The sequence below is a fragment of the Naegleria lovaniensis genome (assembly GCF_003324165.1).
Source record: "Naegleria lovaniensis strain ATCC 30569 chromosome Unknown tig026, whole genome shotgun sequence".
In the NCBI taxonomy this organism is placed as follows: Eukaryota; Heterolobosea; class Eutetramitea; order Acrasida; family Naegleriidae; genus Naegleria; species Naegleria lovaniensis.
This window is the reverse complement of record NW_025407848.1, coordinates 208,511-220,483: the sequence shown is the minus strand read 5'-3', so window position 1 is coordinate 220,483 and position 11,973 is coordinate 208,511. Positions and strand designations below refer to the sequence as shown.

The window sequence follows — 11,973 nt, the reverse complement described above, 5'->3', positions numbered from 1 at the left end:
ATAAAAAATATTTCTAAAAAAGTTTACTTGTCTTTGGGCTTGAGGAAGCTACCACCTTTCTTTTCAGGAGTTGAAGGTGTGACGTTTTGCTGCGTCTTTTGAGGTTGTGTGGAAATGGGTAAAATTGGCGTTGTCGATTTTCGTTCCATTGTGAAACGAATCAAATTGTAGACAGTGTGCGCTCCTTCCTTCGCCATGTTAAGGCATGTTTGAAGTGCTTCATCAGTGAAAATGCCTTCCGTAAGACATGTAACCAAACTAGTGTCCTCTTCAGCTTCTTGGGATTTCTTTTTCAGTTTCGAGGCATCAAAAATAAAGCATACATGCCCCTTTGGTTTTATAATTTTTTGACCGGTCGATAATGAGCTCTTGTAATATTCCACAAATGTTGAAGAATCACTACTGTACAAAACAGAATCAAAATCTTGTTCCACCTTCAATGGATCCAACAAACAATCGCCGCTTGATAAATATGAACATGACAAAGAAACAAGAGTTGACTTTAACGCCACTCCAGCATCTAACAAGGCTAATACAGCCGAATTCAAACTAGCACTCAATAAACTTCCATCATCTTGAACCACTTGAACAGAAATTGTAATAATTGTTCTCGGATATAATGATAACAAAATTACATTTTCCAAGCTCTCTCGAATCATCATTTCATATTCTTTTTCTTCTTCCGATGGTCTTTTATCCCGAGGTTGAAAAATTACATCCACAATTGCACCATCTCCCTTCTCTTTCATGGATGCCTCCGGTCCATTCACAGAACAAATAACAATAGTTTTTCCCATTAAAAATTTACATGATCCGTCCGCTTTTTGTAACACTCCCAACTCGGCTTGCATTTCTCTCAATTCTTGCGGTGATGAACGTTGATCCTTTCTTCTCATTTTTTTTGTTGAAAAGAAATTTTGAATTTCCTTGTTTTGGAAAGAAAACAATTAACTATTCACGTTCGATCCATGTGTTGAGGTTTTACTGAGAGAACTAACACAAGAGTGACTTGTTGTTAGAAAGATCATGAGCACATATTGTTGTCTTGATGTTAGAGAGTTGTTCCTTTCTTTTTCATGATTCGAATTCGACAATAAAAAGTCAAAACCACACCGACAATGAGTGCAATAATTCCCAACACCAATACAGAGCCAACCACAGATAGGGCAATAGCAAGTTGTGTTTCAGGTGAGAGACCTGTAGATTCTTTGGTGTCAGAATTGGTTGCTTTTTTGAAATTGGAATCAATCACTGCAAAAGATGTCAAATGTGTGGTTGAACAAGTAATATGAACTTGTGAAGGTCCATTCAAACGAGTGGTTTCTACTCCATCTGTTTTCCAAACTTTTTCCAATTCGTGATAATACATGCAAATGAGAGTGGAGAGATTTTGTTGTGGAGTGGTTGTGAAATGCAATTGAATAGGTTTCTCTAAATTGGAAATGGTGATGGGTAAACCCTTCTTATCGAGCAGTGATACGGAAATGAGAGGTGACTTGAAGCTCGTTTCATTGTATGTGAGTTGAGAATGGACATAGGCTGAACTCACCAGTACCATGTTTGTGGTTGTATTCAAGTTGAAACCTTGTCGTGATAAATCCATTGAAACATTGGAAGGGAATTCTACTAGAATGTTTTGAAAACCATTGAAAGAGATTTTTCTAGAATTCAAATCATTTAGATTTTCCAAATAATGTACATTCAATTCACTTCCCTTAATGATGGTTTTGGAACATTCGACTGTGGTAGTACTATTTTGAGAGAGATCTGAACCACTCAAAATGGCAACACAAATGGGAATGGAACAATCTCGTCCAATGAATCCACTTCGGCACACACAGGTATCGAGCTGTGTACATGTTCCATTTCCGTTTCCACATATTGTTGTGTGAAATTTGCAGAAATTCCAAAACATGTTGGAAATTCACAGTTAGGTCCAGTGTAACCTGTCTGACAACGACACAAATCTTGAGAAATACATTGCCCTCTTCCATTACACACTCGTGAATCATTCAATTTCACACCATAACATGAATCGTAGCATGATGAAAAATCATACGATAGCGAATAAGCAGAGTTTGAACAGTAAGGACTTAATTTTCTAATCAATGCATTTCCTCTTTCGACAAAAATAATGTCACCGCTCAAAGAATCGACAAACATGGATTGAGGGGTGTCCAAAACTGCCTCTGATGCATCCGAAATGTCAGAAGAAAATCCCATAAAACCAAAAATTCCAGCCACTGTGGTAATAATTCCAGTTTTCATATTCACTTTTCGTATCAAACAATTGAACGAATCTGCAATAAACATTTGACTTTCTGAGAAGGGAGAGAAGGCAATCGATTTAGCAGCACCCAATGCTGTTTGTGTCGCTGGAACACCATCCACAGGCAACAATGCTCCATAATTTCCTGCCACTGTTGAAATGAAACCGTTGGTATCAACCTTTCGAATCAAACTATTGAGTGCATCTGTGATGAACATTTCTCCTATCGAGTTGAATACAATTTCAATGGGTGTGTTGAGACTTGCCAACGTGGCTTTTATACCATCTCCATTGTATGTACCAATACCATTTCCAGCCACGGTTTGAACTCGATTCGTTCGTGAATCTAATTTTCGAACTCGATGATTCACTGAATCAACAAAATAGATTTCACCATTGAACATGGTAACTCCTTGAGGGGTGTCGATGAGAGTTTCGTTACCGAGGAAGCCATCTCCATTGAAACCTTTCGAGTTATTAAAACCACCAATGATGGTCGAGATTCTACCTTCGATGAGATCAATTTTTCTGATTCTATGATTCAATACATCTGATACAAGAATGAAATCCTGATTGGGCGATACATAGATTCCTGCAGGTTGATTGAGAGACGCATTCCAACTTGGTCCTTCTCCACTATAACCTTGAACAGCATTGCCAGCAATGGTGGAGACAGATCGACCAGGAGCACCCACTGTTTTAATCTTTCTCAATCGATTTCGATCTGTAAAGTATACATCCAAGAGTGAGGTATTTGCAGGATATACTGGAAATACAAAGTTTGGATAATTAATATTCGTGTTCAATGGAGGAATATCTTCTCCATTGTAAGTTAAATTTCGTGTACCTGCCACGGTGATGAGTTTGTAGAGAACGACTGGAGTGGCACTGGCCTCTGTCAAGGTTGTAGTAGCACCTTCTACGACGAGTGGAATGGAGTAGTACAAACTTGTGAAAATAACAAGCTGTATACACCCCATGACCATCATTTGAAGGAATCTAGATGGTTCGCTGCTCAATCTCGTTGGAACATGGGTGTGAGAATTAGAAGTAACAGTGATCGAGTGATGAGTGAACCAAGATGATCTGCCAAGTGGGTACGATCTTTGTTGGTGACCACTACTTCTCATTTGTTTTGTAAATGTTAAAGGATAAAATCTGTTGTGAGATGTTTCATGTGTTGATAGGGCCAATGAGATTTGAGATTGCAACTTGTCGCAGCTTTGAGTGACAGGAATGAGATAATGGTTGAAAAGGTTCCTCAGGTATGGTGAATGACAGCACCAACCAGTTACTATTCCATTGTGTGAAAATTCCGAAAGCCATTGATTTTGTAAAACATCATCAAATCGTGTGAAAAGTTCAAATTCAAGTGATCGGGGTGGCCTTACATAAATAGCCTGTTGTATTGAGCACAGGACAGCTCAGCAAATTCAAGTCATACAGATTCACCCTACTTTGTATAAAATTAAGACTGCCTGACTGATCAGTCACTGTCATAATATTTCTCGGTAACAATTGAATGAAACAGAACTGAATGAAGTCTAGCCAAACATTCCGAAGGCACAAAATCTAGGTGAAATTTCTTAAGTTTTGATCTCCAAGTACTCAACTCCAAGTGATCGAGAAATATGTTGAATTCTCTTCTGAGATAAATCTACAGCAACTTGTGCCAAAGAATGACAATTTTTTAGGTTTCCATTTGGTCCATGCAATCATGGAATCGAGATCAATAATTTCTGAATCGAAATATAAAGCTAATCGTTCAATATTTTGAAATTTTGGCTCTCTAACAATACAATTGATCACATGATTGTCAACATCTTGTAGGAAAGTTCTAAGCATTTGATATTTCGTTGCGGACCTTGTTTAACAAATTTCATAAATGTGGCATTTTGGATTGGGTCACAATATTGAAAAAGTATACTTAGGGTGTGTAGATTGCGGAATGGCTTTGCATTGGTAGCTGCTTCAAGTAGTGAATTGCTAGTGTAATCGGATGGAGCAGCAATTTTTAAATAATGAATATCGAGATTGGAGCTTGCAAGAGTTTGAATGGTCTTAATTGTCAATCCATCGTCACATTCCAAAGTGATATTGTTGATATTTTGAAAATTAGGACTGTGTAAAAGCTCCATTATCTCATTATCTCGAAATACATCGCCGTACAATATATGAAAAGAGCGAGCATTTTTGAATATTGGAGATTGAGCAAGAGAAGTGACTGAAATAGAAGACTCACAGCGGCCACACTTCTTTTCATTGAAGTCTAATGTTACGCTCTCAATATTTGTGAGATTCGAATTCTGTAAAATTGATTCGTATGTCTTCGGATAGAAACATCCTTGACAAATTGTTAATTCTTTCAAGTTCTTCAGCTTTGAGTTATCTTTAAACATGCTTTGGATTGCACACGTAAAGTTAGGACTCAAGGTAATAGAGGTTAGTCCTAGTATTTTGTCTGAGTTCATTAATTTGTTTGCTTCAAAAATAACATCATTCGTGAGTTGTTCATCAATGAATCTATTGAAAAGGCAAGGAGCATCACGGGATGGAATGTCGGCACGTATTTTAATGCTTGAAATATGCTTAACATTGGAAGTGTTGAATAAATTTGATGTTTGCTAAATCTAACATCCAACTTTAAAGGAACTTCGTGAGCATATTGAAATAATTTTTTAGAGACAAGCATCATGGTCAACAATACTTCTTGCGCTGTTAAAAATTCCATGATTATTACCCAAATATCTTCATTCAAATGTTCTTCAATTTGTTTGGGATTAAATTTGATTTTTTTGATGTAATTCTCGGGAACAAAACGGAGCAATGAAGAGGAAGCAGAAGATTTTCGTTTTTTCATTTTTTACTTTGTTGTGCCAACAAGTCAACAACAACATGCCAAGAAAGTCCAAGAAATCATTGGCAATGGAAGAAGAGGAAGCGACAGCTAGTTCAACTGTTGCTGCTTCTGCTTCTCATAGCTCATCGTCCATGAAATGGATACTTCCATGAATGAAAGGGTATGAGCTAAAGTTTACAATTTTTTACCCGTTTCCATAATGAATCTTCACCAACGTTTACTTCTCAATCAAAAAAAATGTACCGACTAACCAAAGCTGTACATCAACTCGTGAATCATCGTTCATCTTCGTCGACAACGGGTGTAGCGGCTACATCCTTTTTCAAAAAATCATCCAGCCACTCCGGAGTGTTAAGCTCTTCATCATCACCGTTCACGCAAGAGTATCATCATTCAGTCTTGAATTTCTATGGCCTCCGTAAATATAGTGAGACTGGGGAGGTACCAACCATCGGCATCCGTAGAGAAGATAAAAACGTTTGGGAACGTCGAGTACCTTTGACTCCTTCTCAATGCGAAGAATTGATCAAGGAACACGGCATCCGAGTGGTGATTCAGCCTTCTACCACAAGAGCCTTTAGTGATGAAGAATATAGAGAAGCTGGTTGTGAGATTAATGAAGATTTAACGCGTGCTCAAACAATCTTGGCAGTTAAAGAAGTACCTGCTCATTTGCTCATTCCGAACAAGACTTACATGTTCTTTTCTCATACTATCAAAGGTCAATGGTATAATATGAACATGTTAGATACAATTATTGAAAAGAATATTCGTTTGATTGATTATGAACGTATTGTGAAAGAAGTAGAAGTTCCTGGTACAGAAAAGACAGTACAAGAACGATTGGTTCGTTTTGGTCCTTTTGCTGGTAACGCAGGTGTTATTGATACTTTGCATATTCTCGGAGAACGTTTGTTGACTCAATACGGATACACAAGTCCTTTCTTGAGTATTTCATATGCAAGAAATTATATTTCTCTTGAAATTTGTAAGCATGCCTTGAATGAAATTGGACGAAAGATTAGTCAATATGGTATCAATAAGGATTTATTCCCAATGACTTTTGTCATGACTGGTAGAGGTGGTAGCGTGTGCCAAGGTATGAAGGAAATGATCCAACAATTGCAACCTCCTGAATTGACTCACAAAACTGTTGAATTCTTGCAGTCACCTTCACAATTGAAAGCATTGTGGGAAAAGAAGGCAAGAGGAGATGTCACAAAGGAAGATTGCAGAAAGATTTATGTTTTAATTTGTGGCGCTGAAGCAATGGTAAAACCCAAAGATCCAACAAAGGCATTCGACAAGTATGACTATTATGCCAATCCACAAGATTATGAGCCTATTTTCCATGAAACCATTATTCCATACACCAGAGTATTGTTGAACGGAATGTACTGGGATGCCAGATATCCAAGACTCATTACTAACAAACAAGCCAAACAATTAATTGAACAAAATAGATTCCCACTCATCACTGTTGGCGACATTTCATGCGATCCTGGTGGCTCAGTTGAATTCCTCACCAAAACAACAACCATTTCAAATCCTGTCTATGTAAATAACATTAAGGAAGATAAGATTTATGATGACACTCTCATTGGCGAAGGCGTAGCAATGCTTGCTGTTGACCACTTACCAGCTGAGTTCCCAAGATCTTCGAGCAGCTTGTTCGGTTCTCATCTTTTCCCATTCATTCCTGATTTGGCAAGATCGTTCCCTACTTTTAACAGTTCTTTGGAAACACAAATGAAATATTTACCAACTGAAATCAGAAAGGCTGTCATTACTGCCAACGGAAACCTGACTCCAAACTATGAGTATATTAATAGAATTAGAGGACCAAGAGCCAAGAGAGTTTTAATTTTGGGCTCTGGATATGTTGTTCCACCAGTGATTGATTATTTGCTTGATAATCCAAGAGATATTTCTGTTATTACCATTGCTAGTGACAAGATTCCACAAGATTTGAAGGGCAAATATACCGGAAAATTATCTGTGGAATTTGTGAATAATCTCAACGTGTCTCAAGACAATCAAGTACTCAATGATCTCATCAATAAGACTGATATTGTTGTGTCCCTTGTTCCTGCCACCCTTCACCCCATTATTGCAAAGCAATGTCTCAAACATTCGAAACACCTCATCACCGCCAGTTATGTCAGTCCTGAGATGGAAGCCATGCATGAAGAAGCAAAACAAAAGGGACTCTTATTTATCAACGAAATTGGTTTAGATCCTGGCATTGATCACATGTGTATCATGAAAACTTTGGATGAGGTTGTTGGAAAGAAGGGAGGAAGAGTTGAAAGCTTTAAGAGTTATTGTGGAGCCCTTCCTGCTCCGGAATCTTCTGACAATCCGCTAGGATACAAGTTCAGTTGGTCACCAATTGGAGTTTTGAGAGCTTCTCAAAATCCATGCCTCTTCATGAAGGATGGTGAAGTTGTGGACGTCACTGATGGATCAAAGCTCACATTCCTCAATGAAAAGGTAGACGTCAAATTTAAGGGCTTCAACTTTGAGGTTGTTCCAAATCGTGACAGCTTGAAGTACATTTCCAAGTACAAGTATCTCAATCAAAACGATCTTCATACAATGATGAGAGGTACTTTGAGATTTGGTGGCTTTTGTGAGGTATTCAGATTGCTCACTCTTTTGGGATATCTCAAGCAAGAAACACCAATTCCAGCCAATGCCAACAGTTTCTTTGAAATTTTCTGTGCACAATTAGGTGTTCCAAACACTTCAAGCATGAAAAATATTGCCAACACTCTCGAGAAGATTTATAACGAGAAAATTGATGCCATGTTCTCCAACATCAAGGACAAGTATCAACAAAGAATTTACAAGAGATTGAAGGCAAATGCTGAATCAGATGCCAATTATGCTCTCAAGAGCTTTAACCAACTTGGATTGCTTTCTAAGGAACCATTACCAGAGAAACCAAAAAGTGGATCTCTTTTGGAATTAATTTGTGCTCACCTCGAACGTGAACTTGCTCTCACTTCTCAAGACAAGGATCTCAACTTTATGATCCACGAATTCATCGTCAAGTACGATAAGGATAATTCCAGAGAAAGAATTACATCCACAGTATGTGTGTTTGGTGACAAGACTACTACAGCAACGAGCAGAACTGTTGGTTTACCTGTTGCCATCACTGCTGTCATGGTCGCTAAGGAGGCTGCTGATCTCAAACAGTCCGTTGGTGGAGGTGGTGTGATTGGTCCAACCTCAACTTCTCTTCTCTATGAAGGCGTGTTAAGCAAGCTTGAGGAACAAGGAATTAAGGTGGAAGAAACAGTTGAAAAGATTGAGGAATAAATTATCAACATGTTTTATTGACACCACCTCACTTGATATTCAACTCTAGTGCATGATTCTTTCTAACAATGTGCAAAACTGGCATCAATGACGAAGGTAACAAGTAGTCCTTTCGTGTAAGAATCTTTATCAACGACGTGTTCAAATTCTTGATTTCAATGTAACGTGAATTAGCTTCCTTAAGCGATGTTGGATCCAAGAAAAATACGCACAGATTAGACAACACATAATCCTTTTCACAGCCATAAGGGAATGTTGGCCCATTAGGAGGAAACATTAAATCTAATTGATCTTTCAAAGTTTGATGCTCACTAAATTCTGAAACAAAATCTGTTTGGGAAAATTCATCATAGACAAAAATAACTGAGAAGAAAACCTCTCCTGTTGCATTATCGACTTGAATACCGCCGGTAGAGGCCTTGTTCGTATACGTATTGATATGCTCTGTCTCGAGTTCTGTGTAATTTCCGACTGAAATACCCTTTCTCAAAATCAAAAAGTCCTTAATTTGTTGTGGAATTTGCTGTTGTTGCTTCTTTTTTTCGAGTTCTTTTGCTTTTTTCTCTTGCTCTTTTTTTAATTCTTCTTCGGCTTTTTTAATCATGTCTTCAAAGAGAGGATGTGTCTTTTCAATTTTGAGAGCTTTTTCAGCATACTTGATAACAGTCTTGTGCTTTTTCAAAGCCATTGCAGCTTTGGCAATTCTAAACATGGATTTGGTATTTTTCTTGTCAATTTTCAAAGCTGCCTTGGCATCCTCGATGGCTCTACCATAATTTCCCATTAAACTCAAAACATGGGATCTATTATTTAACAAATCCACTTTCAATCTCATGTCAGTTATTGGTTGCTCTAGGCCTTCGGAATAATATTGAATCACATCCTTGTAATATTTCTCTGGAGTTTTTGTTTCTTTTAACAAGGAATTTCCTTGATTCTTGAAATTGGTTGCAATTTCATCAGGCGTTCCTTCATACTTCATATGAGCTAAAGCTTCCGTAATGGGATTATTCATATCAACTGAATTGCTCAACAATGGATGGTCCTTGCTGCACCACTCTGGCAATTCCTTCGGAACGTTCGGAACCCAATCATCATCGTCGGTACCATTCATCAATTCCTGATAGGTCATTCCTTTCTTTTCCGAAGTAGTGCTGCTGCTCTTCGGCTCAGTTGCATTTTCTCCACTACTGCTAGTGCTCGATGATGACAAGCCATTCTTTTCCGAAGATTGAACGACTTGAGACTCGGTAGTACTAGAAGCGACTGCTTGTTCTTGCTCACTCATTTTTTTGAAGACTTTTTTTTTAATTTCCAAAAACCAACTTTCAACATTAGGATTTGTTAAGGACGAACCTTCCCAATGGTATATTATTGAAATTCATTCATACTAGAAACTCTGCCTATGCTTTGTCTTTCGTATGGAAAGAATGGGTTTTCTCCTTTGTGGGGCGAACCATTTCTTTGGCTGGCAAGTTCTTTGTCGGCGTGGAGAGATGATGCAAAGCTTGCGTTGGGGTTCAAGATTGAGAATGCGCTCGTCATAGTGCATGAAGGTGGCCATGAGGGAAACTTCATGGAAGAACAGAACACACTCATGTCTCCATATGCGTATGATATTTTGATGAGGAGGATGATAAGAGTGATTTTATCGAGGTTGAAGCGTAAGAGTATTAAAAGAATTTAACTGACAAATACCCATTGATCATTACTTGTTGACCATTCAAGAGAGAAGGATCATGGAACGAAATCCACGAACAAATGACCACTGCCACGACAATTAGAAATTTAAAAACAGGTCGAGACCAAAGAGGACGTGAAGAACCGATTCGGAAACATACCACGAAAAAATGTGTTGCGGAGGAGAGCAAGGGAGCACGAAAGGTCAACAACAACAGCAAAATAAAAAGGATGAAAGTAGTGTATCTATTATTTCATTTTGCTGCTCAACATGATTGTTCAATATTATATATTGCTTGGTGTGATGGATCAATATATTGACAAATTATAATTTTCGTCGGATTTTATACAACGGATTTTAATTACCATGACGATTATGAACGTGTTGATGCTGGTGATGGTCATTGTACTATGATTGTGATACTACTAAAATAACAGTCCAGATAAAAGTAGGAAACGTACCACAACAGCAACCACAACAGTCTGCATCAACAGCAACTGCTAGGGCTGTACAAACAAATTACGATGAATTGTTTAAGGTGATAGTTATAGGAGATAGTACAACAGGAAAAACTCTCTCCTTAATAAGATTGTTGTAAGTAACGGCACACAATATCAACAATCATGATCATACATTGTTTACTGCTCTTCCAATCCCATACATGTATGTCAAACGTTATTCAATAGTCGGGATCATTTTCAGATAATTTCATGCCCACTGTGGGTGTAGACTTGTAAGTTGTTCTATGGCTGAATTAATTTTATATATGATTCATACTTGAATAATAGGAAAGTACGCTTTTTAAACGTAGATGGAAAAACCATTAAGATTCAAATATGGGTAAGTGATGATTACATTAGTGTTCAAATCGCTTACAAGATTTTAACAAATCATTAAAAGGATACGGCAGGGTAAGTGTTCGAGAGTGAAAATTGGTACATGATAATTATTGTATGCCGTATCATGAATCTGAAATGACCTATTTGCAGACAAGAACGATTCAGAAATTTAACTCGGTCATACTATCGGGGCAGTGATGGTGTAATTCTTCTCTATGACATTACTCAAGAAAAATCATTTACTAACCTGACAGTATGGCTCAACGAAGTGAAAAAGAATATTTTAGGACTCAACAATGGAGAGAGCATACCTCATGGCTCTCAGCTTAACCTCTTCATTATTGGCAATAAGACTGACTTGGAAAATTCGCGACAAGTCACTACTGACAGAGCTAGAAAATTCTGTGAAACTCTTCAGATGGATGTGTTGTTTGATGAAATTTCTTGCAAGAACACACCGAATGAAACGATTGAGCAAGACATTTTGTGTAAACTATCAAAAAAAATTTTGGAATCTCGACAAAAAGAAAATGAAATCATAGACTAGAGAGTATTGTGTGATCTTTGTTGTTCTTGTTGTTCTCGTCAGTTATTTGTACCTGGATCTTTCCTTTATTTGTTTGTTCGAAATTATTATGTTGTGAAATTTCCTCCACCACCACACTTACCTTCTACTCCACGAAAAGATAACCTGTCATCAAAGTTCTTACCGCTTAATTACAATATGGCTTGTTAAAAAGCCTTAAATAAGTGGAGCGTGCTATTGGCAGGAATATCATCAAATAAGGTAATAGAGAAACAAACTTCAAGAAGGGTCATGGTTCAGTGATGATGGTTGACATCTACAGAATTGCACCACAATCGATGAATTTACTGTTAATAATGTCGTTCAACGAGAGAATAGGCTTCTATCTGTGCATAGGATCCGTTGGAATTGGATAATTGCTAGTATGTTGATACAAGGTTCCAAGTAAATACATTGTGCAGTGGAGAGAGG

The 11,973-nt window shown here is 37.7% G+C and overlaps 6 protein-coding genes across 6 annotated transcripts; 2 read left to right on the top strand and 4 right to left on the bottom strand.

The window, feature by feature from the left end:
• Window positions 1-23: 23 nt before the first annotated feature.
• C9374_006033 (uncharacterized protein) lies at window positions 24-896 on the bottom strand (the record flags this gene model as incomplete). The annotated part of the gene is made up of 1 exon (XM_044695850.1): window positions 24-896. One exon carries the CDS (start codon window positions 894-896, stop codon window positions 24-26), a length of 873 nt encoding a protein of 290 aa, XP_044547329.1.
• A 155-nt stretch (window positions 897-1,051) lies between these two features.
• Window positions 1,052-3,399, bottom strand: C9374_006032 (uncharacterized protein; the record flags this gene model as incomplete). The annotated part of the gene is made up of 2 exons (XM_044695849.1): window positions 1,052-1,849; window positions 2,002-3,399. 2 exons carry the CDS (start codon window positions 3,397-3,399, stop codon window positions 1,052-1,054), a joined length of 2,196 nt encoding a protein of 731 aa, XP_044547328.1.
• Window positions 3,400-4,074: 675 nt separating this feature from the next.
• Window positions 4,075-5,129, bottom strand: C9374_006031 (uncharacterized protein; the record flags this gene model as incomplete). The annotated part of the gene is made up of 2 exons (XM_044695848.1): window positions 4,075-4,857; window positions 4,905-5,129. The coding sequence occupies 2 exons, from the start codon at window positions 5,127-5,129 to the stop codon at window positions 4,075-4,077; spliced, it is 1,008 nt and encodes a 335-aa protein (XP_044547327.1).
• A 237-nt stretch (window positions 5,130-5,366) lies between these two features.
• C9374_006030 (uncharacterized protein) lies at window positions 5,367-8,456 on the top strand (the record flags this gene model as incomplete). Its single annotated transcript, XM_044695847.1, has 1 exon — window positions 5,367-8,456. The coding sequence occupies one exon, from the start codon at window positions 5,367-5,369 to the stop codon at window positions 8,454-8,456; it is 3,090 nt and encodes a 1,029-aa protein (XP_044547326.1).
• A 28-nt stretch (window positions 8,457-8,484) lies between these two features.
• Window positions 8,485-9,744, bottom strand: C9374_006029 (uncharacterized protein; the record flags this gene model as incomplete). Its single annotated transcript, XM_044695845.1, has 1 exon — window positions 8,485-9,744. One exon carries the CDS (start codon window positions 9,742-9,744, stop codon window positions 8,485-8,487), a length of 1,260 nt encoding a protein of 419 aa, XP_044547325.1.
• A 562-nt stretch (window positions 9,745-10,306) lies between these two features.
• Window positions 10,307-11,523, top strand: C9374_006028 (uncharacterized protein; the record flags this gene model as incomplete). The annotated part of the gene is made up of 7 exons (XM_044695844.1): window positions 10,307-10,373; window positions 10,575-10,675; window positions 10,726-10,731; window positions 10,824-10,870; window positions 10,926-10,977; window positions 11,038-11,048; window positions 11,127-11,523. 7 exons carry the CDS (start codon window positions 10,307-10,309, stop codon window positions 11,521-11,523), a joined length of 681 nt encoding a protein of 226 aa, XP_044547324.1.
• Between the last annotated feature and the right edge of the window lie 450 nt (window positions 11,524-11,973).